The sequence below is a fragment of the Macaca nemestrina genome, chromosome 6 (assembly GCF_043159975.1).
Source record: "Macaca nemestrina isolate mMacNem1 chromosome 6, mMacNem.hap1, whole genome shotgun sequence".
Taxonomy (NCBI): Eukaryota; Metazoa; Chordata; class Mammalia; order Primates; family Cercopithecidae; genus Macaca; species Macaca nemestrina.
This window is the reverse complement of record NC_092130.1, coordinates 21,192,092-21,218,876: the sequence shown is the minus strand read 5'-3', so window position 1 is coordinate 21,218,876 and position 26,785 is coordinate 21,192,092. Positions and strand designations below refer to the sequence as shown.

The 26,785-nt window shown below is 35.2% G+C and overlaps 1 protein-coding gene across 8 annotated transcripts in view; it reads right to left on the bottom strand.

Moving 5' to 3' along the window:
• Positions 1–26,785, bottom strand: part of LOC105482352 (ring finger protein 145) — a 107,903-nt gene that overhangs the window by 4,386 nt on the left and 76,732 nt on the right. For all 8 annotated transcript variants that reach the window (XM_071098133.1, XM_071098131.1, XM_071098134.1 and 5 more), the window contains 6 exons: positions 19,458–19,549; positions 14,179–14,414; positions 11,566–11,741; positions 7,271–7,411; positions 6,466–6,648; positions 829–976 (listed from right to left, as the gene is read on the bottom strand). In XM_071098133.1, the coding sequence (XP_070954234.1) occupies positions 829–976; positions 6,466–6,648; positions 7,271–7,411; positions 11,566–11,741; positions 14,179–14,414; positions 19,458–19,549 (976 nt within the window). The remainder of the gene's footprint in view (positions 1–828; positions 977–6,465; positions 6,649–7,270; positions 7,412–11,565; positions 11,742–14,178; positions 14,415–19,457; positions 19,550–26,785) is intronic.

The window sequence follows — 26,785 nt, the reverse complement described above, 5'->3', positions numbered from 1 at the left end:
AAGAGAAGACACTGATGTAACTAAAATGTGGGTGATCTTAGTAATCCAGGCACAGACAACAAAAAGCCACACCGTCAGACATGACTTTCCTAAAATTATTCTGATGAGTAATCAATTTTCTGATTCATCTTTTTCCCTTATTCCTTAGGTCACCAAACCTCATCAACTCCATCTTAATTTTCCTCATACCATAGTCACTCCTGTTCACAACTCTCAAAGAACTTTTACTTCTACAAAAAATAATGAATAACTCTTCACTGTCAGTGTTACATTTTCTTTTACTTCTTAACTTAGGTAGCAAAGATCTTCAAGTTACAATAAGCTTATTATTTCTAGGGCAATATTTTGTGTGTGCATGTCTGTGAAACATGTATCATGTCTGTATGTGTGTAATACACATACATCAGATACATACATATTTATATACATCATGAAACTATTGGTATTTTTTAGTGGAATTTAATTTAAAAAAAACACACTCCAAATAAGCTCTAACACAAGCTCTAAAAATATTTATTGTTTTAGTTACTTATCAATTTAAGATTTATGTGACATCTCTGTATCACACCATTTTGAAAAAGAGAAACTGAAAGGCTTAATTACCTTCATAAAAAATACAGTGACATTAATAGGTTTATCTAATATTTTAATAACCTGCCATCTACCTTCTGTGCTCAAATAAATATGTGTTCTAGTAAAGAGAGAGAGAGAAGTTATCACCTCAGTAGTACACTTATAATCATTCACCTTGATAAAATTTAATTCCTTTTCTGGGAGCAAAAATAACAGAATCAGTTATTATACAGAGTCAATTAATCATAGGCTTACCTGAAGAGAGGTAAGAATGCTGCTGGAAATAATGATAAGAAGCCAAAAATCCATGTGGAAAAACTGGCAAATCATATATGCCATATAAGCAGGGAATACCAATAAAAATAAACAAAGGCTTACAGCACGGAAGTGTTTCCACAAGCTCCTGGAAAAAGAAAAAATTATTCTTTTTAAGTGCCTGCCACCTAGTAGCACAACCACTCACATCAGCAGCTAACATCTCTGGTGCCATGATTAAATTTCACAAATTCCTCGCTGAACACCCTTCTCCATGCCAGTCACTGCACTAGAGTTCAGGCCAAGTCACACAGGCTTGGCATGTCAAAGTCACCACACTCAGTCAACTGCAAAGTACCACTGATTTTCTTTCGTTCCTCAATAGTTTGCTTTCAATTGCTACTCCTAGCAATTTCAAATTACTTCAGGCTTTTGTAGCCTTAAACCTTAACAATTTCAATAATTTGTCCTGGTTAAGACAGGGAGGGAGTATCAGAATAATTTGTGGTCTTTTTCATAACATATGTTATTTTTCAAATAACATAAATCTTATGACACCCTCCTCCCACTCATTCCACTTGTGATGAGAATTTCTGCTACAGTGAGTGCAGTGTCACTAACAGGAATGACTCTCCAATGAGTAGGTACATTCATCCTCACATCTGTTGCGGTCAGGGGAAGTGGGAGATGTGACTGAGAGCAACTGTATTGTAAGATCTACTAGCTGGTTTTCCTCCCTCCTCCAGTCCTGATCTATCCAGGACACTGCCAGCCAGACTAATCTTCCTAAAGCTCTACTATCATAATATTTTCAACACTGTCTCTAAATTTTTGAGTCTGGCCTTTGAGGTCCTCCACTCCCAATTTTTCCATCCAAGCTTGTCAAATCTGTTCCTCATAAACCAAGATGGTTAACTAACTGCCCTCTCAGCAAAACACAAGCACTCTTACATCCCACTAGAAATTCCTCCATCATGCTCTCCATTTCTTTAAACCCTTTAGGCTAGTTCAAGCTAAACAAATTTGGCTTTCAATTGAAATAGTTTAAAGCTCATGGCTACAAAAAAAATTAAGCTGTTTTAATTAAATATCAACATCTGTGATATGTTCTCAAATCCAGGTAAAGCATCTCAAAGAGACACAAATAACATAAATCATCTTTCCTACCTTTAATTATAATATACGCAGGAAGTAAAAATTACCACACAAGGTCAAATGCTATACAGTGCGGTCCTAACATAATCAGTAAATCAGAGAAGAAAGTTAATTATTATGATGAAAATTAAAGCTGCATACTTTGGATAGTGTTTTACATTTTTTCTTGCCAAAAACTAACAATAATAATAATAATCAGAAATTAAGGAACAAATGTAAACTTGTCAGTAGCTTTTCTTTGAGATTCAGCAATTTTAACTTTTTAAAGAAAGGCAGGCAAGAAGGAATTACCATCATAGTAGCTTTATTGTCTTAGATGATGAATTATAGCTCTAATAGGGCAATCTGCCTTATAACCTTAAATATATTTTTTTAAAATCAAGCCAGCTATGATTCATTTATATGAAATATGTACATATTTATAAACACACATACATATATTTAGGCACACACACAGAAATGTATATACAACAATGTTATGTCAAGAGTTTTACATTTATGTCTAATTTTAATACAGGTGGATATATACACACAAACATATACATAGACACACATATATGTCCTTATCTAAAAAGTTAAAATCAAATTTCAAATAAAATATAAAAAGAATAAGGGAAAATTACATTGAAACCTTGAGAAATTAATAGGTTAAGCACTATAAAATGACAACCCATTTCCTAAAATGTTTGCCTTTTGAAAATTTGCTATATAATTTGAATAAGTAGACTATGGTTCTAATATTCCTTGTTAAAAACTGCAATAAAATTTACAGATAAAATAACCAATTGTTTCTATGGCTAAAACTAACTCACACACCCTCCCCTAACCTAAACATGGAAATTACCTATAGTTCAAGCAACTCCAAAGATATATTTAAGAAGATTTTCCCCTTAACAATTATTTCATTAATAATAAAAAAATTGTTTCATGAACTATCAGTATCATCTCTTAATTGTCCTCTAACTTGAGAATTAGGATGCTTTTCCTTTCCTTTTTTAATCCCCAGTACACGGAATTGAATTCATCACAATCCTTGACTAACGATGTACTATCATCATTGGTCTCTGCATGTCCCTCCTTTTATTTAGTCAGTAATCTAATTAACTACTGTAAATAATGTAACAAGCATTTATTAACCCACTTCCCACATACAGGTGAAGGCCTGGACAATAAGCCACATCTAACGACAGGGGCAGGCCTGCCTATATGTACCACGTCCTCGCTCGCCCCTCCGCCCCATGAAACCACTATCTTGAATCCTGTGTGTGCTTCATTCTCTTGCCTGCTTCCCTTTTTATAGTTTGGTTTTATCTATACGTATTCCTAAGTATTACACATTTTAAAGTTTTGTTTTTAACATAAAAATAATATCCTACATTGTCATTTTTTTGGATTTACTTTTTTACCTCGTGCTGCTATGATCATTCATACTGTTTTGTGGGTCACTATTTTTAACATAGCACTGTGACTATTATCACATTTTATCATCTACTTTCTTGTTGTATTGGCATCTGGGTTGTTCCCAGGCTTCTGGTGAGGTGAACTGTTCTACAAACATTCTTCTACATGTCTCCTACTGTACACGTGCAAGAGTCTTTGAATATATACCTATAAGGAGATCATGCCAAACTCTCTTCCAAAGTGACTACACCACTTTACACTCTCACCAGTACCATGGGATGATATCCTGTAGAGCTGCAACTTCCCCCATCATAGGTACTGGCAGATTTTTCCCTCCCCTTTCTCTCTCCTTCTTCCATTTGACTGCGTGTAAGACAGTATCTCGCTGTGGCCTTCACAATTCCCTTGTCATGAATGATGCTGAACTTCTCTTCATGTTTGCCTGTCTTCTCTTTTCCTAAATGCCTTATCATGTTTTGTGTCCATTTCTCTTACCGATGTGTAGGAGCGATTCTTGATCAGGAGTACATACAGAAATACTTTCTTCCAGTTTGTAATGACCATTTCTAACTTATCTTTAGGTTTAAAAACTGCTATTAATTCTAATATTAATAGTTAAATGTATTAATCTTTTCTTTCATAGTTATAGTCAAACTCGGTCTTCCATAGTCAGTTCTGTCAGTTTAAGAAATTTTTTCCTACTCAAACATCCAAAATACACTAATCTCAGTGGAATTTTAACTTTCGGTTTTTGACATTTAAGTCCCTAACATACTGGAGTTACTTTGTTTGTAGTGCGAAATAGGAATCCAGTGTTTTTCTAGCTTCATTATAGACTAGCACCTGTCTCCACTCATCTGGCATGCCACTTCTGTCACATACCAGAGTTCCACCCATATGTGGGTCAGTCTGGGGTTTCTATTCCACTGGTCTACCTTAAGCCAACATTACAAATGCCTCGTAAAACTCCTGCTATGAGTGAAATACTTTATTTTTCTCAAATTGCCTGATTTATTTCAATACTGGGATTACAATGGCTTCACAGAGTGAATTGGGAGGTATTCCTCTTACAGTTTGAAAGTATTTGTTTTAAATAATCTGCCAAGTGTGGTGGTGTGCACATGTGTCCCAGCTCCACAGAAGGCTGAGGCAGGATTGCTTGAGCCCAGGAGACCAGCCTGGGCAACATAGCGAGATTCCATCTCTAAAAATAAATAAATAAATAAATAAAATAGGGATAACTGTTCCTTGAAATTTGGTAGAACTTGCCTGTAATATCATCTGGCTCAAGATGTTTGTCAACTGCTTTAATTTATTTAACCGCTATAGAACTATTCAACTTTTTAGTTCTTAAGTCAGTTGTGGTAAGTGGCATTTTTCTCTTAACTTTATTTCATTTGTTTTAAAAAGTACTCGCATGTAGCTGGCGGTTATTCTCTTATTACTGTAGGCAATGGTGGGAGGGAAGAACAGAACGGAACAGTTCATGTCTATTTTTCCTCCCACAGCCAAGGGGGCAGCCTCTCCTGCCTCAGGTTAATGCAGCTGCAGCCAGAAGGAATAACACAGACACCAATTCGAAGTACCCCAAACCCACATACAACACTTCTCAGTTTGCTCCTTTCTCTCTACTTCTCCTCTGCATCTAATTTTGGAGAAAGCCAGTAGTGAGGATAGTTCAATATCCTGGGAAGACCCACAACAGCAACACAATTTTTCTCTTTTCCAAATATTAGTTTTATCAATATATACTAATTAGTGTGATTAATAACAAATGATATTGACAGAGATGACAAAATACTAATTATACTTAGGTCAAAGAAATCTACTTTTCAGATCTACTAAGTGGCTATTTAATTGCACTCACCCTTGAGTTCAACATTTTAAATGCCTCAGTTGAGAAACCTTAAACCTCATAAACAAATGTGAAATAACTACGATCAGTTATGATGATTAAGAAGATCTGAAACATGTCTGAGAGTCTGAGCTTATTTAAACTGATTTTTCAGCCATCCTACCACTTGAGAAAATTTTATAGAATGTTTGGCGGTGTGTGTTATGAGGATACAAAGATGAATTGGATGTACTATAATTCAAATGCTAATTTGGAATGTTTTAGAAATCAGCTGATACAATTCTACCTCCCAAGATATTAGCAGTTCCCTCACTCATAAAAGGCTACCAAAGAAGCAATAAATTCAGATGTATTTCTATAATCAATAATCAGAATGTGGATAGAGCACTAGAAAAAAAACAGTGACACCGAATTTTCAGAAATTCCTTACAGAATTTCCTTATATAAACTATAATAAAAAGACTGTACCTTTAAGGAACTAAATAACAGTTTGGCTTTTATCCCTCACAAAAATTTCTGGATACCTCAATTATCCTGATTTAATCGTTATACAATGTATACAGCTCTCAAAATATCACATGTACCTCAAAAATATATACTACTACTATGTATCAATAAAATATACAGAGTTTAAAATTTTACTGTAATGCAAGATGTACATGAATCCAACTATTAATTTCATTTGGTCCCATAAGTTGTCAAGAATCCCTATAATCCAGTCAGTTGAAACTGTCTAAAACTCCATCAAATGAGGCTGTTTTTCCATAAATGTCTATTTTATGATTACCTGAGAGCCTCTATTTTCCTCTCCTTCATTTGCATTTCACTTGATGCTTTCTCTCCTTTAATTTACACAGAATAAAATTACATATTATTTGTTACATTTATTATGCTAGACTAAATTTTATGCTCTATGCTCTTAATTTTAAAACTGGACAAATATAAAAAGTATTAAATTCATCTGAAGCAGAAAAAGTTAACTTATAATTACATGGCCTTTGATGCGATTTTTAACTAAAAAATCTTGAGAGAAAAAACAACAGTCAAATAAGTCAAACACCTCATACAGGAAAAATAAAAACATCAACTTGTTGAATTAACCTAAGCTAATACCAATTACCCATATCCATTTTTCGTCTCTAAATATTCCCTAAATATTTAGACAACAAATGCATGTAAAAAATATTACATTGAGTTAATTTAAAGAATATTAAGAGGCCTCTTACTTGTCTCTAGATGCTCCCAGTGCCAAAACAATAGGATCTGCAATTTCTAACATGGACTGTAGGATAGAAGCTACAACAATGAAAAGGATAATACTGAGCAGGAATGCCCGATGAACAACCTGTAGTTCTATCAGCCCAGTCTGCACTGCCAGGATTAACAGCGTTACTCCTTCTGTCATACCCCTAAAAAAAGCATACATTTTCAGAAAACATAAAATAATCTGAATCTCATTTAATTCAAAGAGAAAAATAATCCAAAGTCTTAGACTCTTGTTACGTATTTTTAAATCTATTCTGACTTAATTCAGACTAAAAACCTGATCAGTATATTAACTTTATAACATTAATGAAACAGTCATATATATCACTACACGTGCAAAGGCATAATAGCTATTATTTTACCACACGATGAGGGCAAAAATAATAACTTCTAAGACAAATAGAAATTTTCCAACCCGACTTTGTTAATAAGCCAGATATTAATATCAAAACTGTATAGAAATCAGATTTTAACAGGGTTAAACTTCAAATGGGAGAAAGCAAGCTTCTGAAAATCTCTTAAAGAAATCTAGGAAAGGAAGGTGTCCAATATTCATAATGTATTAATACATACAATAAAAATACATCTTTCTTTAACATGCAAATGTATTTTTTCACAGTACTTTAACCCAAATGTTGCAACCATTAAAAAAAAACTCTCCAATTCCATTTCTTCTAAAATTCATCAGCCAAAGAAATTCATCATTACTTCCTCGAGTTATCTATAGTATTTACATTTCTAGAAGTATTCAAGGAAAGAACTTACCGATTCATGGCAGGATCATTCATGAAAGCTCGATAACCCTGCAAGTAAAACTTGCAGAGTGTGAGAACACCCAAGGCAACAAAAGAAACTGTGAAGACCAAACCCAAAAGAGAGTAAGGAGTGCTGCAGCATTCCGCAATACTGGAAAAAAAGAAGGGGAAATTAACAGACATAAACTTTCCATTTGGAGTAAAAACATCCGAGGCCTTTAAATAACCACCAAGCTTGATCTGATCCTCATTAATTAAAACATCCTAAACCAAAATTTGAGGTGAAATCACCCAATTACTCCACTAATAATTTAACCATCTTATTCATCTTCAAACCCACATAGCACCAGATCTGAAACAAGGTCTTATTTTTAATAATCTATCATCTTCAAATGCAGTAAAATTCAAAAAGCCTAAATCTTCACATCTAAGAAATATATAATTAGCATGCTGACAAGTATTCAAAAGAAGCTTGTACAGTTGCCCACTGTTCTTCCTGAAAAATGTCGGCTATTCAAATTGTTCACTGTGCTACATTATAATATGAATACTTGCTGCAACTCCTTATTTGACCAAACTGCTATGGAGCAGGGTGTATCAATCCTCCTAATCCATCAGTATCTTACATACGACTGGCATTTTAAAATTTAGGTTGAGACAAACGCATTTTTAAAAAAGGGGTTACTTCCAAAGATGCCCAAGAATTCACTTCAAGACTTTAAAAATAATTTTAATATTAATTTTTAACATAAAAGTTTGCTATGATACTACTAGAGCCGGCAAATATTTTCATTGAACTTAGATATTAACTTATGTGTATTTTATAAATACATGTATTATTATGTACTAATGAGATGGATTTAGCATTCACACCATATCTTTCATATATATATGTGTGTGTGTGTGTATGTATGTATATATTTGAGACAGGGTCTTGCTCTGTCACTAGGCTGGAGAGCAGTGGTACAATCATAGCTCACTGCAGCCTTGCACTTCGGGGCAAAAGCGATCCACTCACTTCAGCCTCCCAAGTAGCTAAGACTATAGGAGCGTGCCACCACGCCTGGTTAATTTATTCTTTATACAGACAAGGTCTTGCTATGTTGCCCAAACTGGGCTAAAACTCCTGGCCTCAAGCAATCCTCCCACCTCGGCCTCCCAAAGTATTGGGATTACAGGCTTGAGCTAATGCTCCCAGCCCCTATATAGTATCTACATCTTAAGTTTTAAAATTCAAAGAAGAATTTTACTTATATAGATGAGGAATTCATTCAGGCAATCAATGCTTGCTTGCCCTTTACTACGCAGCTCCATGCTTCTATATAGTTATCTTTCCTACACAATTGCTTATACGTTGGTTTTTATGTGAAAGCATCTAATTTTACATGGTACCAATGTACACTATGATGAGAAAAAAGTCTGACTTTCTGTTAGGAGCCAAAATATCCACCAATCATGGTGGCTAATAACTAGAAAAAATCATTAATTTTATAACATTCCTACAAATTTAATTTCTGAAATGTTTGGCATTTTCACACTGAAATCATTATGTAGTAACAATTTTAAACAAATTGTGTGTAATTTTACAACATGAGAATCATGACTGAAAACAAACTAAAATTTTACTTCATTCTCATTGAAAAAGACTGAAAATTTAACCAAAGGTCCATACTACTTCTCTATTTTTATGGACCTTTCTCCACATTTAGAGAAAATTTTACACCCACACAATATGATTTAATTACATATTCAAATATAGCACTTTCCTTTTATCTTATTTTAGAAAAAAAAATGTGGTGCTATTTTTCAAAAGACATCATACTAAATACCAAAGGTTTCGACCTAGCTTTGGGGAAGTGAAAGAGTTTAGAAAATTTATAAAATTTTTCTTTGCCCTCTCTTCATTCAGTAACTCATTTTTATGAAATCTTAATTTCTACTTTCTGGCTGCAAAAAAAACTTTTTGTTTGTTTTGCAGTTTGATCTTGTGTGCTTTTTTGTTGGTTGGTGTGTTTGTTTAGTCAGGGTATTCTGGTAAGCTTCCAATCCCTTTTTCTAAATAAGTTGATTTTTGGCAAAGAAACATAAACATTACGCAGCACACAAAAGCATAAATAAGAACAGAGAACAACTCTTATAGAGATATAAATTAACGAAAGAACCAATATGGGAACTTCTCAAAGCAAATTATAACATTCTTATCATGAAAAAAGGCAATCTATCCTGGCTATGCATAGAAAAAGAAGAGAAAAAAAATTACGTTAGCAAGATATCTGAACTTCACAGAATATTCCAATATTATTTTCTTTGTAAACAAGTCCAAATTCATTCATGGCTTAGTGAATTGTTAAGCCTGTCGCACTATGCTATACCTCATCTTACTGTGCTTTGCAGCGGGTAACAATCTGGTTTAAAGCACCACCAATTCAGTCCCACACTGAGGTTATTATCCTAACCACAGAACTGTCTCTTTCTCTTTAAATTCAATTACGTTTTAGGTCATTTTAAAAGTCTGCAGGCCGGGCGTGGTGGTTCACACCTGTAATCCCAGGACTTTGAGAGGTCAAGGTGGGTGTATCACCTGAGGTCAGGAGCTCCTCAAGACTAGCCTGGTGAACATGGTCTCTACTAATAATACAAAAATTAGCCAAGTGTGTTGGTGTGTGCCCGTAATCCCAATTACTTGGGAGGCTGAGGCAGAAGAATTGCTGGAACCTGGGAGGCGGAGGTTCAGTGAGCCGAGATTGTGCCACTGTACTCCAGCCTGGGCGACAGAGCAAGACTCCATCTCAAAAAAAAAAGTCTTGCACAAAACCTCCATAATACTTATATCAAAAACAAATAGCAGTCAAATTTGCTTAATACAAAATTAATCCTTAAAATGTATTTGACTTTGACATCAACTTACTGTATGTTTATAGAAGCTACTTATAATTGTTATTCATTTTTAGAAAGTTCAAAATCTGATTCAGTACCAGTATGTTTATCCTACTTATTTGTTAAAACAGGTTTTTGTCCCGTATATTTTTAATGTTATTTACATCTGTGTTAATGCTTTCCTTGTAACATTTTCCTTAAGGATAGTAAACTATCTTAATTTAAACTTGTCTTAAATTTCTCATAGCCTACACCACTTAGTACACAGTCTTCCATCATATTGGATGGCTGAGAAACAATGACTATTAACTAGAACTTAAAACTGTTATCTACCTACATTTACTTTATAGGAGGACAGATTTTCATCCCTACTTTTTAAAGTGACAATGAGTGAGGGAACCAAGATGTATATTCATGTACTAGATTCTGAGAAAGTGAGATTCAAACTCAAGAGTAGAAAAAATAACAAATGTGGATCTAGCATAAGCTCACAATAAAGTGGGAAAATAACTCAAATGACATGAGATTTTAAAAAACAAAACAAAACAAAAAACCCCTAAATATTAAAAACTGAGTCTTAGAATTATTTTGGGTTAGAACAAGCCTGACTCACCTGCAGCCCAGGACAGTTTTGAATGCAGCCCAACACAAATTTGTAAACTCTCTTAACATACTATGAGATTTGTTTTGCGATTTTTTTTTTTTAAAGCTCATCAGCTATCATTAGTGCCAGTGTATTTTATGTATGGCCCAAAATAATTCTTCCAATGTGGCCCAGGAAAGCCAAAAGACTGAACACCCCTGGGTTAGACAGTAAAGTACTATTATAGACCCATTTCTCCAATTATCTGACTCTATCTTGATACTGAAGCCAACAGTGACATAAGCAAAGTATACAGACTAAGTCACAGGCTTCGAACTCAGGTGGGTCTGAGTGCCAGTTCTGCTTCTTTTGGCAGTGTCACCTGGGGCAAGTTATTCCTGGTAGTTTCTTCAGCTATAAAATGGTAATTATAATAAAGGCACCTATCTCTCAGGGTTGCTGTAAAGATTAATGTGAGGCAAAGTGTTTAATGGTATGGGTACATTTTAAATACTCGATAAATGTTATTTTTATAATATACTTTTTTCTGATTGACCCAACAATTTTAACTTGAAAGTGAAAAAATACTTTTACAATTTGCTATGTACATTTCCACAAAACATTTGCTACACTCTGGTCCATAGTGCAGTCAAATAAACCACATTATTATATCAGCACCTCCCTGCATTGCCAAACCTAGGAATCCAGTGAATGAAAATCCTATCTTAACAAAATACGAAGTTGTGTAACATGAATGATAAAAGTAATCTGCAAAACTTACTATTCCTAGATCAGTTTTCTCTTTCTAAGGTTATACATAGTATCATAGGCTCTTATTAAATTACCTTGTCAGAAAAAGGAAAAGAAGCCTCTCACGTGATGCAGGCTGATCTCGAGTACTGAAATAGGAGTAAATCTGAAGAGCAAATAAGACGAGCCAGAAAACCATGAAAAGAACAGGGACTACCAGTTGATTCCACAGGGACATTCCCAGGGCGAGAAGGCCATATACTTCCACTACCTAAATAAAAACAAGACAAGAAAACTTCTTGTATCACCATCTAATAAACACTGTAAAAACACTTAAGAATCGAATCAGAAGTAAAACATTAAATAGTTTTTCTTTTATTGTAAGACTGTTTCAGCTAAATTCCTTTAAAGTTAGCCTATATAGTTAACAAACAGTATGTTTTTTAAAACTTACTGATTTTGCATTATTATTAACACTTGACACACACTTATTTGATAGAAACAAATTGCCCTAATAGTCCAGGGATAAGGTCAAAATAAGGTCATACTCAGTACAAAATAATCTTGAAGGTAGTTTGAGAAGACTTGGTAAACACTCATGTCTAATCAAAATAATCAGGACTAGCATGAACTTATACAACACTGCTTGAGGCAGTAGGCTAAAAAAAGTAAAAGTAAAAACTTTGAGGGTTTATTCAGAAATGTCACAAATGAGAAACAGTTCAATGAAGAAGAGTACTTAATCACTGGAAAAATTTTTTGCAGAGCAAAGATAGTTAGCAAGTCTTTTTCTCCCATACACATCAATTCCCCTTCCTCCTACTGTGTTTTTATCAAGCTATGTTTTTCCATTTGGTTTGCCAAATGTAGTAACATTAGGAAAAGGATATATTTAAAAAAAAAAAAAAAAAAAAAAAAGGCTTAATAATCTGCAACTCACTAAATTAGTTTTCCAGTTTATAAAACACTCTTCTTATGAAACTGACTAGGAAAAATCAATCACAGAATCTGATTCAGTCTAAGAGCATAGGTGTTACCAAGTTTCTAGAGCTTCTATGTCAAGGACCAGACTCTGGTAACACAGCAGGAATTCTGCCTGGCAGCTTACAAAACCAAAATCTAGCAGTCAACTGGTCTTGCTGGAATCTCTCAATGTGATACCGGAATGTTTCAATAAGGTACAAAGATCTTTAAGTATTAAGTTAAAATAAATTGACTTGCAGATTATTCTAAATTTAAAATTCTTTCATCAGTAAATCAAAGGCTTTTTCTACAACCCAGTCTATTAACTTCTATTTTCCCCAGTGAGAAAAGATTAAAAGAAAAAGGAAACTGCCCAACTAGCTGCAAAATTATTATCAGGCAGACTGATCACTAAGACGCAGAGAATACTTTTCTTCCTTTCCATTCAAGAAACAGACCACTATTTCTTGCTTATCTAATTCTTTCCTGGTCACACATTTTATAACCTGTATTTCCAACAGCTACATCTAGTTGATGTATGAATCTTATGGCAACCAACTAAATATGACATTAAAAAATGAAGGCTGAGGTTATTCAATAAATAATTTAATATTCAATAAATATTTACTGAATATTCATTATTTATTACAAACTAAGATAACCCTCATAAGACTGAACTGAAAGAAAAATATGTATCTTAAATTTGTCATTCTTACCCTGAATACAACTATAACCCTTCCTGTCCTGCTTCCCCACGAAGCCACTCTTCACTGACAGTAGAAATAATCTCGTTTCTGGAAGATCTACTCCTGGGAAAACTGTCCAAGTTAATCACTGTGTAAGATGAAGATAGAATCAGGCTAAGGCCAAAAGCTTAGAGAAAGTATTCTCAAAGATCTGCCCCTGGGGCCATAAGAGAATACCTCACTTAGCTGTATCAGTTTGTTCTATCTGAGAGCTTCCTGTACCTTAAGGACACAGTCAAGAGGTGGAAGACAGTGACATTTTAACACTCTCTTTTTATACCAAGTCAGGTTAAAATCTACTTTTTATACTACAAACTATCAATTAAACCAAAGAGAAATATTTATTTCCCAAATGTGTATTGTTTGTATCTGCGAGTAATTTACCTTAGAGCAAAGGCTGAAAAAAGTAGGGGAGAAACTTTTATAAAAAGCATGTTATGTTGGCAAAGTCAGTTCAAGTACTATATCTAAATGAAATCTATCATATTATAACCCCGAACTATTTAACTTTTCTGTTTCAATTAGGCACAAAGGGAAGAAACTGTAGTCACAGTAGGACTATAATCAGAAGGAAAAAGCAGGATTTGACTTATAGGTATTCAATTCTTTATTATTTTTGTCTTCATTACAATAGCTAACACATATGGAACACTGTCTGGTACTAAACTCATTTAAATCTCACAGAACCCTATGAGGAAAACACAGCTTTCATTAGCTCCGTTTTACAGAAAGTAAAGCAATTATCACAAGGTTACACAGCTAGGGAACAGCAGCATCAGGGTATGATCTCAGATAAATCTGCTTTAAGAGAACCACTTCACTTTACTGCCTTCTCAACAGAACATAATCAACAATCTTTCAGATGCTCCTAATTGAGCTGAAAATAGCTGCTGTTTTGAAACTGTAAAAATGACTGGTACCATAACTGTGAACTATAACTTTAATGTACTTAACATTTATGTAGAATTTTATCTACATGTTTGTGGTTGTCAGTCTTACCTGAACCAATTCTCTGTATGCAGATTTAGCAAGGTTATAAGGTACCAAAAGATTAGACCCAAGAAAATAGAGAACTTCCAATCCAGTAAAAATCATAGCAAATTTATTGATGATAACAATTGTCTCCAAAGGAACAAGGCAGAGTCGTGCTAGCAGAGGAAGCATGTGAGCTGAAAAGAGCCAAATCTGCTTTGTTTTCATGACACAGGAGCATAAAGTACACACCACCAACTGACCTAAAATGGGGAACAGAATACATTTAAATTTTGAGCATTTGGCATCCACAAAATAAAAACAACCAAAAAACACTGTTGATAAGGATAGTAACACAACTTTTGAAGAAGTCTAACTAAAATCTTATAGATAATATTTTAAATCAAACTTTAACTCCATCTGACTATAATTACATATTCACATGTTCTGTGAATTTTGAATGCTAATTCCTTAGGGCTGATCTGGAAAGAGCAACATAAATCTCCACTGGTTGTCTGTGATGGCATGTATAATACGAAGAAAACTTTAAACAATGTCTAGTTCAGTATTGTGACAATTCAGTTGCTACTGTTTATACACAGCTTCTTTTCCAAAGGTACTCAATATGTAACTGTTCTGGTCTATAGGTGAAAGCATAAAATCCAAGATACAATCACTTGTTCAAGATCATACTGTAACAATATTTGTTCTGAGAATTTTTTAATCTTTATTTTTGGAGGACCATGTAAACCTCCCCAAATAACTAAATCATAAGTTAAAACTAAAAACTAAACAAATTCTTCTCACTGGGGATTACACATGATCATTGTATTAAACTCAGAAACAGAGAAACAAAATGGGAAAGAAAACTCTCAGTCTCTTACAACCCCACAACCCAAAGGTAGCCCCTGAGAACACCCTGGGTTACATTGAATGTATGTGACATGATATTTGCATTTAGCCTTTTCCAAATATTCCAGAATTATAAAATACTTTATATGAATAAGCTTTTACATTATGACATCCTTGTATAAACTACCTGGAACACATTTCCTAATATTCTCTTAGGCTAGGAATTACTGAATCAAAAAAAAAAAAAAAAATTTTAAAGACTTTGACACACTGTCAGACTGCCCTCCAGCAACAATTTACCAGTGTATAATGTGGCCATTCTTCTATTAACTTGCCATAGTGAGTATAATTTAGAGAAGGGAAGAACAGGGAATATTTCTTAAATTTTTATAATTGGCATTTTGTTGGTTACTAGCAGCACTGAACATTATCAATAAGTATATAAAAACATGTGCAATCATTTGCAATTATTTGGTGAAATGTTCACATTCTTTGCCCATTTTTCTACTAGAATACATATCTTACTGCTTGATCGAAATATTAATCCTTAGTCACATGATTGCATTTTTCTAATATGCCCCTTGTCTTAATATTTTTAATAACTTTATTCTCTTATAAAAGTATGTATTGAAAATAGTCAAACCATTTTTTTTCTTAATTGTACCCACCTTTAGTGCCATAGTTTATTACATGGCTACCCCACTCAAGATTATACAAATAGCTATATTTTCTTTTAGTAATTTTTAGCTAATTTTTAATTTTAACTTAAAAATTAATACATTTGATTTATTGTGGAATAAGAAAATAAAGATCTAAGTTTGTTTTTTGTACATGTTTAGTTGGTTATCTCAAAACTGGCTACTGGACTCATCCACTCCTTTCTCATTAATTTGAAATGTCACTGTAGTATACTCCAAAATCTTTTACATATTTAGGTCTGTATAAGAACTTATTACTTTTTGTTTTCAGTGATCTATTCTAATGATGGTACCACCCTGTTCCATCATACTGATTGGACAAATCCTCTCTCATTGCTTCTTTCAGAATTTCTTGGAGATTATGGAATTTTCCAGATTAATTTAGAATCATTAGTCATATTTTCTCACTTCTTGTCAATGAAAACCAAAATGAAAATTTGGGACTTGTTTGTATTCTATCCACACACATGTTGAATATTCCTAGTCCCAAAATCTAAAATCCGTAATGCCCTAAAATCTAACATGATGCTCCAAGAAAATGCTCATTGGAGCATTTTGGATTTCAGATTTTGGGATTAAAGATTTCCAAACAGTAGTATAAAGCAGATATTCCAAAATCTAAAAAAATCAGAAATCCAAAACATTTCTGGTCCCAAGCATTTTGAATAAGGAAAATTCAATATGTGTTAGAAAAATACAAAAATGTCAACCATTTTTACATAAGACCAAACACTTATAACAATCTACTATGTCATAAAACACATACGGTATTTTATCTCACAAAGCATTAATTTTGGCCTTTAAAAAACTGATACTAAAGTAATGTGAAAAACAATCATAAAGGCATAAAGAAGAGAAAAACTCCTAATTATATAGAAAACAAGAGGCCACCAAATGATCTGGCTTCCACTGTGTTTATAGTTATGAAACTTAAATGTCCTTGTTGAGCACAATGTAAACTTCCTCTAAGCTCTGAAAATTCCCTTAAGTCTATGCCAGCACATGTGGCGCTCAGTGCTGGGGTTACAGGCTTCCTTTATCTTCTTTCATAGAAGAATATGACTCATATGGCATATTTAAGAGAAGACTACTCCTGCTGAGGTAGAAGAATGAAGGAGTCATATGTTGTTAGTGGAATCTCCCCTAAAGTTCCAAAAGAACAAGTTGTTTGTCTTCTGATTTGCCTATTTCAACTTTTAACTCTGAATAAACCAAAGTCCCAATGTACTCTTTAGATGTCAGGATTCCACTATTAGAAATATCTCCAAGAAGTTTGCAACCCTAGGAAATCATGGCATATTAAAATTACCTATTTTCAAAAAAGTTTGTTATTAAAATGAAGAAAAACACTAAAAAATTATTTTAAAATCAAAGTTGGAAGAAAACATGCTCCTTAATAGTTTATGGACTTCAGAAAGTTGAATCTTAGCTAAGTAAACAGAAGACCATGGCCACTGATAAGAAGAGTTTTAAGAAATATGCTTCATATTTATAATACAAGTATATCCATCATAAAATAAAACGTTACAAGCTTTCTAACTTAGCAAATATGTTCATTATTGAATGTTACCATTAATAAATATGCCAACTCATAACGACATAGTTATAAAGCAACATTATTTTTGTCCTCTGCTGTCTTTTAAAATCCACTCTGTGAAGATTAGTGGTTTTCCTGCCCCTAGATAAAATCCAAGGCAAGTCCCATAACTCTAGCTTAGGTTACTGTCTCAATTTAATAATAACCGAAACTTTCAAACACATTTAAAGTTGGGACTTATCCCTTACTCTAGAGTTCAGGCATTCTAGGGAAAGCATTAATTTTGACCTTCATGCTTTAAGATAGAAAACCTGCAATTGGGAGAGGAAGTGGAAAGCCTGTAGCTGGCTTCTGTCTCTTTTTTGACCTAGCACTTCTTCCTCTGACTCACCCAGGACTGAAGCAGGTAGGGAAGAAGGAGAGGGAGGGAAGTAGGCAGGTTCCTACTTAACTGGACTCTTACAACAATATGGTTGGTACTGGTACTGGTGCTTCCTAGACTTGAGGTATCTAAAACCGATTCATTTTCCCCTGGACACTTTTATGGGTTGTTCTGAAACTGTTCCTATCACTGTGGCTCTCTCACCTGCAGCAGTACCCTTGGTGCTTGGTGTATACCCTCCACTGGCCATTTTTGGCTCTTTTCTCAGCTCCTGGGAATCTGGAAGGTCAATCCCTGTTGAGGACTTCTCATCCCCCTAAAAGGCCTGCTTGAACAGGACCTAAGAAAATCCTACACAGACTTTCAGGGCCCTTGTCTAGTTCACAAAAAACTTACATTGTTTGCTCCACAATTTCCTGTATCAGAAGATACAGGAAAACCCTATAAGGCATTTTCACTCCACAGTCAAAACACTCAACAAGCAACTAGCCTATTGCTAGTCCTTTATATCAGATTAGAATTATAATGTGAGCCTCATATATAATTTTAAATTTTCTATTAGTGTCATTTCAAAAAGTAAAAAGAAACAAGTGAGATCAACAATATATTTTACATAACCTAACATATCCTAAACACCATCATATAGACATTCAATCTATATTAAAAGTTAACAAGACATATTAAAAGTTAACCTGGCTTGTGGCAAGTCTTCAAAACTGAGTATGTGCTTTACACGTACAGCACACCTTAATCTCAATTCACCACATGGCAAGTGCTTACCAGCCACATGTGGCTAGTTTTGGACAACATAGTTTTAGATTTTGCAGGCTGAAAAGGCACAAGAATGATACAGTGGACTTCTGGCCTCCTGGAAAGGTGAGAGGTGGGTGAAGGATAAAAGATTGTACATTGGGTACAGTGTACACTGCTCAGGTGATGGATGCACCAAAATCTCAGAAATTACTGCTAAAGAACGTATCCATGTAACCAAACACCATGTGTTCCCCAGAAATCAATTTAAAAATGTTTTTTAATGTAAGAAAATAAAAATAAAAGTGTAACACACAAAAAAAATGTTCCACGGTAACTCAGACCCCAGTCCACAGCATTCCCCCCTTCACTACACAAGACACATAACTCCCTAAATGGTCCCCCACTGAATCCTCTAGTGTAAAGGGCTGGGGAAGTATTTCAGAAAAAAAGAGTTCTCTCCGAAGAAACCCTCCTCTAATCTCTAATATTAGGCCTTTTAACACCTTCTACATGGGTGAGTTTCAAAGTCACAAAACAGGTTTGCTCTCACTTCCGTTTTTGCATTTTGGCATGGTACACTCTGGTAGCAGGGCTCCGGTACTTCACTTTAAATTGTATCTATACTGTTTTCAGGCCTTAGCCAACACTTCTATTTTTAACATTCTACTATCTGAATATTTCAATCACATCTCAAGTTCTTGATGTTTCCAGACATTTATTTTTGACAATAAGGTCATGGCTTTCAACAGCAATAAGTAAATTTAAGATATTACATGTTTCATTTTAATCTTTCAAAGTAATAATTAGCTCTATTTAAAAATTAATCTTCTCAAATACTTAAAAAAACCCTTATAAAAAGCGCAAGCGACTATGTGCTATGTACAATATGACTATAAATACATAACCTATACATGGGGAAAAGAAGACCTAAAAAAAAACACTGAACAATGGTTATATGTGGAAAAAGTCACCATGAATCACTTTTGAGAATTCCATTTTTTAAAAAAATAAGTATGCACGAATTTTGTAAGTTAGTAAGACTGGCCGGTTCCTACCTACACTTTAATTCTTTTATAATACTTACCTATTAAGGCTGTGGTAAACCGATTCATAGACAGAGGTTCTAAATACATTGGTCCCTCATAGGCAAACTCCAGTTCACTCCGAACATAGTCCCTAAATAAGAAAATTGATAAGAATGTGTATATGAAATACATTCCAAGCAGAATCACAATATGCTTATAAAAGTATATTATGTTACTGATACCCCTTTTCCATGTCTAAGGAAAAATTTAGGTATGAAGAATTATATATAAACGGCCTTCATCTGTTTTCTGTGCATTAGAAACAGACATAACTTATTGAAATGGAATGTTACCATGCAGAGAAAGCTGCCAAAGTTCCACATTATGAAATTTTCTTTCTTTTCATGACCTTATAAAATACTTTATGCCCAGTAAAAACCCAATTGAGAGGTGATCTCTCTCAACTCTACTACACTAACCAATGATATCTAGTGATATGACACTAAATATCTCCTTTTCTGGCTATCTTCCACCACCAACATCCCACCCTCATCTTATTTCCCTCAGAGTTTTGGCCCCAATTATATTTTATTAGTCCCAACTAGAACCACAAACTAGTTAGAAAACTGGGGGATAGCAGTATAATCCTTAAAAATTATCAACTCTATATGAAATCTAAGATGATAATTATAATATTTAATTAGGCTACATATTTACTTTGAAGCAAATTTTAGATCAAACAAAATATTCCTTTTAAAATTCAACTCAATTAACCTGTGACTACTGAGAAATAGTAAGCTTTAAGTAATAACCAAAGAGCCTTTACACATTCAGAAAACAAGCGGGAAGCACAACCAGGGAGAATTTAATTTATTATCAGTAAGTTAAATGGTACTACTGGAAGACAGTTTGTCTAAAGTATTTTTGGCATCAAAGAAGGGAAGTTTGTGTAAAAACATTCTTCCCTCTTTTTTCAACTTTTAATGTTTTATTCATTGTATTTAAAAGAGAACATTTCAAGTATTTCCAAACAAACTCATATGGCTATATTTACTTTTTCCATGAAATGACTTCCCATTAGGCAATCAAGTGGAATTCCTTTAGCACTGCATAGCCAAACAAGGAAAGACCCTTACACAATCAGCCAGAAGGGTATTCCCAAAAAAGAATCAAAACTTAAAACTAAAATTTTAAAAAGAATTAAAACGGTTTCTGAGATTATAAAAATGTATGACTAAGTTATATGAGTGATCTAGCAATTCTCCTTTATCGCTCTTAGATGACAGTTTCTAACACATAATGTATTGTCTCTTTCTACTGAAAGAGAAAGCCAAATTCTCAAGAATTATTTTAATGCAGTGGTTGTCAACCAAGGGGCAATTTTGCCCCTGAGGGGATATTCTACGTCTGGAAACATTTTTGGTTGTCACAATGGGGGAGAGGTATTACTAGCACTTAGTGGGTAAAGGCCAAAGATGCTGCTAAATATTCCTCAGTGAAAAGGCTAGCCCCTAGAACAAAACATTATCCAGTCCAAAATGTCAACTGTGCAATATTAAGTAACCTTGTTTTCATGTAGAAAGGCACAAATACAAATAACACATAAATATCTGATTACTATAGGTAACCATCAATGGAATTATATAGTTAGAATAGAAAACTAAAAAATTAAAATTATGAAATTAGAATAAAATGCATATATAAACACTATTAATACAAAGTATTTAAAAATGCTATTTGAAAAACAAATTTATACCTAAAAGAGATTTTAACTCTGAGTGTCAGTACTAGCCAGACCTTTAAAGCCCAATAATTTCTTTTTGGTCAGAGCATCTCTCTCTCCAATGGATATAGTTTAAACAGGGGCCAGGAAAATCCATACAGACAAAACACAGACTGGTAGTTGCCAGGGGCTGGGGAGAAGGGGAGATGAGAGTAATTGCTTAATGAGTACTGAGTCTTGTTTGGGGGTGACGAAAATGTTTTAGAATTAGATAAAGGTGACAGCTGCACAACATTATGAATGCACTGTATGCCACTGAACTGCTCACTTTAAAATGATTAAATTTATGTTATACGAATTTTAGAAAAGGGAGATAAATCAGCTCCAAGTGCACTATCCCCAAGGAGAAAGCCACAAAGTGCCCCAGAAGGGCCTCAGTCCCAAGTATCTCTGTGTGAGGGACAAGAAAAGAGAAGACTTGAGGTCCCTACCATGTTTTCTTTCCACTGTTTGGTTTTGTCACATATTATTAATATTTTATAATAAAGCTCAGCAAACTAAACATCACGCTAGCATTTCTGATTGCTGAGACATTTGTTAACTGTTCTGCATTATTTCATAGCCTACGTTAGTTTATCCTCTTTTTAAAAACTTCTTTATCTTTCTTTAGTTTCTTACCTTAAATTCTAATTTCACACAACAAAATTTCTAGGGATAACTAACATTCTCTGTTTCTTTTTAACTCAAAAAGAAATTACTGAATACATAAGTGCTGGTACTCTGCTAGACTCTGCTAATACTGCACAGTCCATACTAGCATGCAACTTACAAACAGGGAGGGGAGATAAATACTTAGTCCTATAATTATTTAATTATGATGATAATCAGTGCTGTAAGAAAAATACAGAATGCTGCGAGGATTTTAGTCTTTTTTATTGATACATAAAAAGATTTTAAGTTCACAGCATATTTAAAAATTACATATTTTATTCTCTATTTCTAGGTTCTAACTTTTTCAATAAACTAATAATATTTCTATGTGCCTTTTACTTTTTTATTTTAAATACTACTTATTTTACCTCTCCTATTTCATATGGTTATTATAAAAGTTTTTTTTTTGTTTTTTTTTGTTTTTTTTGTTTTTTTTTTTTTGAGACGGAGTCTTGCTCTGTAGCCCAGGCTGGAGTGCAGTGGCCGGATCTCAGCTCACTGCAAGCTCCGCCTCCCGGGTTTACGCCATTCTCCTGCCTCAGCCTCCGGAGTAGCTGGGACTACAGGCGCCCGCCACCTCGCCCGGCTAGTTTTTTGTATTTTTAGTAGAGACGGGGTTTCACGGTGTTAGCCAGGATGGTCTTGATCTCCTGACCTCGTGATCCGCCCGTCTCGGCCTCCCAAAGTGCTGGGATTACAGGCTTGAGCCACCGCGCCCGGCCTATAAAAGTTTTTAATGTAACTATTTCCTTTTCTTTTATCCAACCCTATATTTCATTCCTTTGTTTTTTAAGCCTTCTCTCAACTTTCTAATCCTTTCCATTATTTTCTTTTTAATTCTTTTTACTTTCTCTATACTCATTACTTTGCGATTTGCTGTGATTATAGGACACTAAGGGAGGTCTGCATTCCAGAAGAATAAATAATCAACCTTTAGGCCACAATGACAGCCCTGATGTTAAGCAGTTTCCTCCCACTTGCTCTTACTTTGTCCTTCTCTAGGATCCTAGGATTAGCTCTCCAATACTGTACTGCCCCCCACATTCCTGTTCAACTTGAGTCTTTGTATCATTCATCATAGCCTCAAAATTAATATCGTCCCTAGGCCCCTTAGAACCTTTCCCCTTTGCTCAATTCCTCTCTTTCAATACAGTCCTCCAAAATCCTCCATTTGCCTGACGCATCAAAAAGCCCCACCTCAGTAAAAACAGCCAGGCCTAGAAAGCCTGCAGACTCTCTCTTCAGGCCAGCTCAGCTTAGCATGCCAGAGTCAAGGCAATGGTTTTGGTGACAGCTAAACTACCTAGTATGCCACACAACCACTACGGATCTGTCACTTCTAAAAGGAGGATCTGGGCATCCCATCCCAAACTGTAGAGAAGAACTGAAATAAGAATCAGTGTTAACAAAAATCTCTACATCTAACTTATGCACAACTTCCAGGTATCTCATGCTGGCACTGAGAATTCTTGGTGACTCAGTCCCAACAGGGATGGTCATTCACAACATAAGAAAAACAAGACAGTAAGCCTAAATACGAAAGATCCAAAGTGGGAATTATCCAAAACTCCATGAGTCATTTTAGGTGAAAAATTAGTTCAAGGCAAGAGTCATAAAATTCTAACTTTTAACAACATCTTATGATTCTCTTAAGACTCAAGTGAGCTATTCAAGAGAAGCATTACAATTTTTCATTTCAGAAGACTTAAATGGTAGAATGTTTTAAGATCTTCAGAAACAAGAATTCCTGCCAATCTACTTATAACAGAATAAAATATTTTCCTTCTTAAATGTTTTTTCATTTGTGGAAGGCTGATAATCACCCCAACACAGTAATAAACTAAAAAAATCTCTGAAAAATCTACTTCCCTAGTCCTGTATAATAGCCTCCTCTCCTTTAACTCAAATTGGGGCCACAAGGAATGTACAAGATCTATGAAAAGGGCCTCCAGGCACGGTAGCTCAAGCCTGCAATTCCAGCACTTTGGGAGGCCGAGGCAGGCAGCTCACTCGAGCCCAGAAGTTCAAGAACAGCCTGGACAACATGGCGAAACTGTCTCTACAAAAAAAAAGCAAAACTTAGCTGGGCGTGGTGGTGCCTATAGTCCCGGCTACTTGGGAGGCTGAGATGGGACAATTGTGTGGGCCTGTTGGGGGCAAGGGCTGCAGTGAGCCAAGACTGCACAACTGCACTCCAGCCTGGGTCAGAGTGAGACACTGTCTCAAAAAAAAAAAAAAAAAAAGAAAGAAAGAAAAAGAAAAGGGTCTCAGAGCTTGCCATTAGAAAAATTCTTGCTTATATAGAGAAGTATACATGTTACAAAAAAATAAATGGGTACCAACCACAAAACCTAGTAGCTTACCACTTCAGCTAATTAAAGACCTTTTCACAACAGTCTATTCAGCAATCTGACTCACACACTGGACAACCTAGGAACAACTTGTACATTCTGGCTATTTACTTAAAGCTTTCAAACAACGTTAATTCCAAAGAAACCTAATCTATTTTCACATAAAACAAAGGTGTGCCAAGTTATCTTTTGCAATATGGGCAACAAGCACCACTTGATACAAGAAATCTCAGATGTTCAAATACCTGTACTTCCTTATATGCCTACTAAACACACATACACGCACACAAACATACCTACTATATCCTCAGCACTGCGCTAGCAGTTGAATAATTCATTTACCCAGAGTTTATTTAAACTGTTGACACCCTTTCTTTAGCTTCTTTCTAGCCTCCAAGATATTTAGTGCCTGCATCTGATAACGTTCAAAAGAAGAAAACATGTTAAACAGCGAAACTGGTCACTTTTATTCCTGTCAAAATTAAGTTTAGAATATAAATGGTAATACTCATTTTAACATTCCAAGCTACTTGGGAGGTTGAGGCAGGAGAATCACTTGAGCCCTGGAGGTGGAGGTTGCAGTAAGCCAAGATTGCGCCATTGCACTCCAGCCTGGGCAACAGAGCAAGACTAGTCTCAAAACAAAAACAAAAACAAGTTGGGCGTGGTAGCTCATGCCTGTAATCCCAGCACTTCGGGAGGCCAAGGTGGGCGGATCACCCGAGGTCAGGAGTTAAAGAACAGCCTGGCCAACATGCTGAAACCCATCTCTACTAAAAATACAAAAAATTAGCCAGGTATGGTCGCGGGCACCTGTAATGCCAGCTACTTGGGAGGCTAAGGCAGGAGAATCACTTTAACCCGGGAGGTGGAGGTAGCAGTGAGCCGAGATCACACCATTGCATTCCAGCCTGGGCAACAAGAGCAAAACTCTGTCTCAAAAAACAAACAAAAAACAATTTACCTAGGTTTTTTTTTTGTTTTTTTTTTGAGACAGTCTAACACTGTCACCTGGGCTGGAGTGCAATGGCATGATCTCAGCTCACTGCAACCTCTGCCTCCCAGGTTCAAGCGATTCTCCTGCCTCAGCCTCCCGAGTAGCTGGGACTACAGGTGCCTGCCACGACGCCCGGCTAATTTTTTGTAATTTTAGTAGAGACTGGGTTTCACTATGTTGGTCAGGCTGGTCTCGAACGCCTGACCTTGTGATCCACCCGCCTTAGCCTCCCAAAGTGCTGGGATTACAGGCGTGTGCCACCGTGCCTGGCCTATCTATAGTAGTTTTTAACTGAGGACAGTTTTGTTCCTCAGAGGCAGCATGTGACAATGTCTAGGGACACTTTTTGGTTGTCATATTTGCTGGGAAGAGAGTGTCACTGGGATCTAGTGGGTAGAGAGTGTTGTCAATAACCTATAATGCACAGGACAGCCTCCACAGCAATGCACACCCTGCCCAAAATTCTGATATCCCTGAGAAACAGCAGCCCCGATCTACAATTTTAAATTATGCAAGTCATCATAAAATGGAGAGCTAATTATCCATATTTTACGCCTAAGCCACTCTTGGGGAAGTTTTTACATTTGAAACCATACTTACACACCCAAGAGCCAGAATAAAAACAGTATTACTTTCTTCTTTTGAAAGCCAGTTCTACTGGGCTCTTAATTCAAGTCGTAGACACACAAATCCAACATGTTGGTTCATAAATCTAACAATAAAACAAGGAATTTAAGAATACTGGGCCGGGCATGATGGCTCATGCCTGTAATCCCAGCACTTTGGGAGGCCAAGGTGGGCGGATCACGAGGTCAGGAGACAGAGACCATCCTGGTTAACACAGTGAAACTCCGTCTCTACTAAAAAAAATATATAAAAAATTAGCCAGGTGTGGTGGCAGGCACCTGTAGTCCCAGCTACTTGGGAGGCTGAGGCAGGAGAATGGTGTGAACCCAGGAGGCAGAGCTTGCAGTGAGCCGTGAGCCGAGATTGTGCCACTGCACTCCAGCCTGGGTGACAGAGCAAGACTCCTTCTAAAAAAAAAAAAAAGAATACTGGAGTTTGGAAAAAACATCCATCTGTAGATGTGACCCCACACCCTCACAAGAATGACCACACTCTCACAGGAGTGGTAATATCAGTGTATGGTTTTTCTTTTTTTCCCCCTTAGTTCTGGATAGTCTCAATTTTCTACTGGGATTAGTACTAGAAAAATACATTCGCTACATCCCTCAAAATGCAAGGCAGATTTCAGTAATTTTAAAAAATTTAAACTGACATTTAGTTTAGTAAGTTAGTTAATAAGTTCAATTAGCATATTAATATTAAATATTCATATGACATTGACTGAGCCGATGAATCTTCTGACATTTAATTCTTCCAAACTGCAAGCTATATCCATTCTATAGACATATTCTAAACAAGTTTTTAGTCATTTCCAGATAATCAGCCTCATTATGTAAATACACATGTAAGGAAAAACAGAAACCCAACTTTTCAAAAGTTTATGAAATTTGAAAATTTCAAGAAAATTAATATTTGCAAATGTCTTTCTCTATAAGCTAGTTTTTAAATTTGTTTTTCTTGTTTCCAATGAGGCTGGAT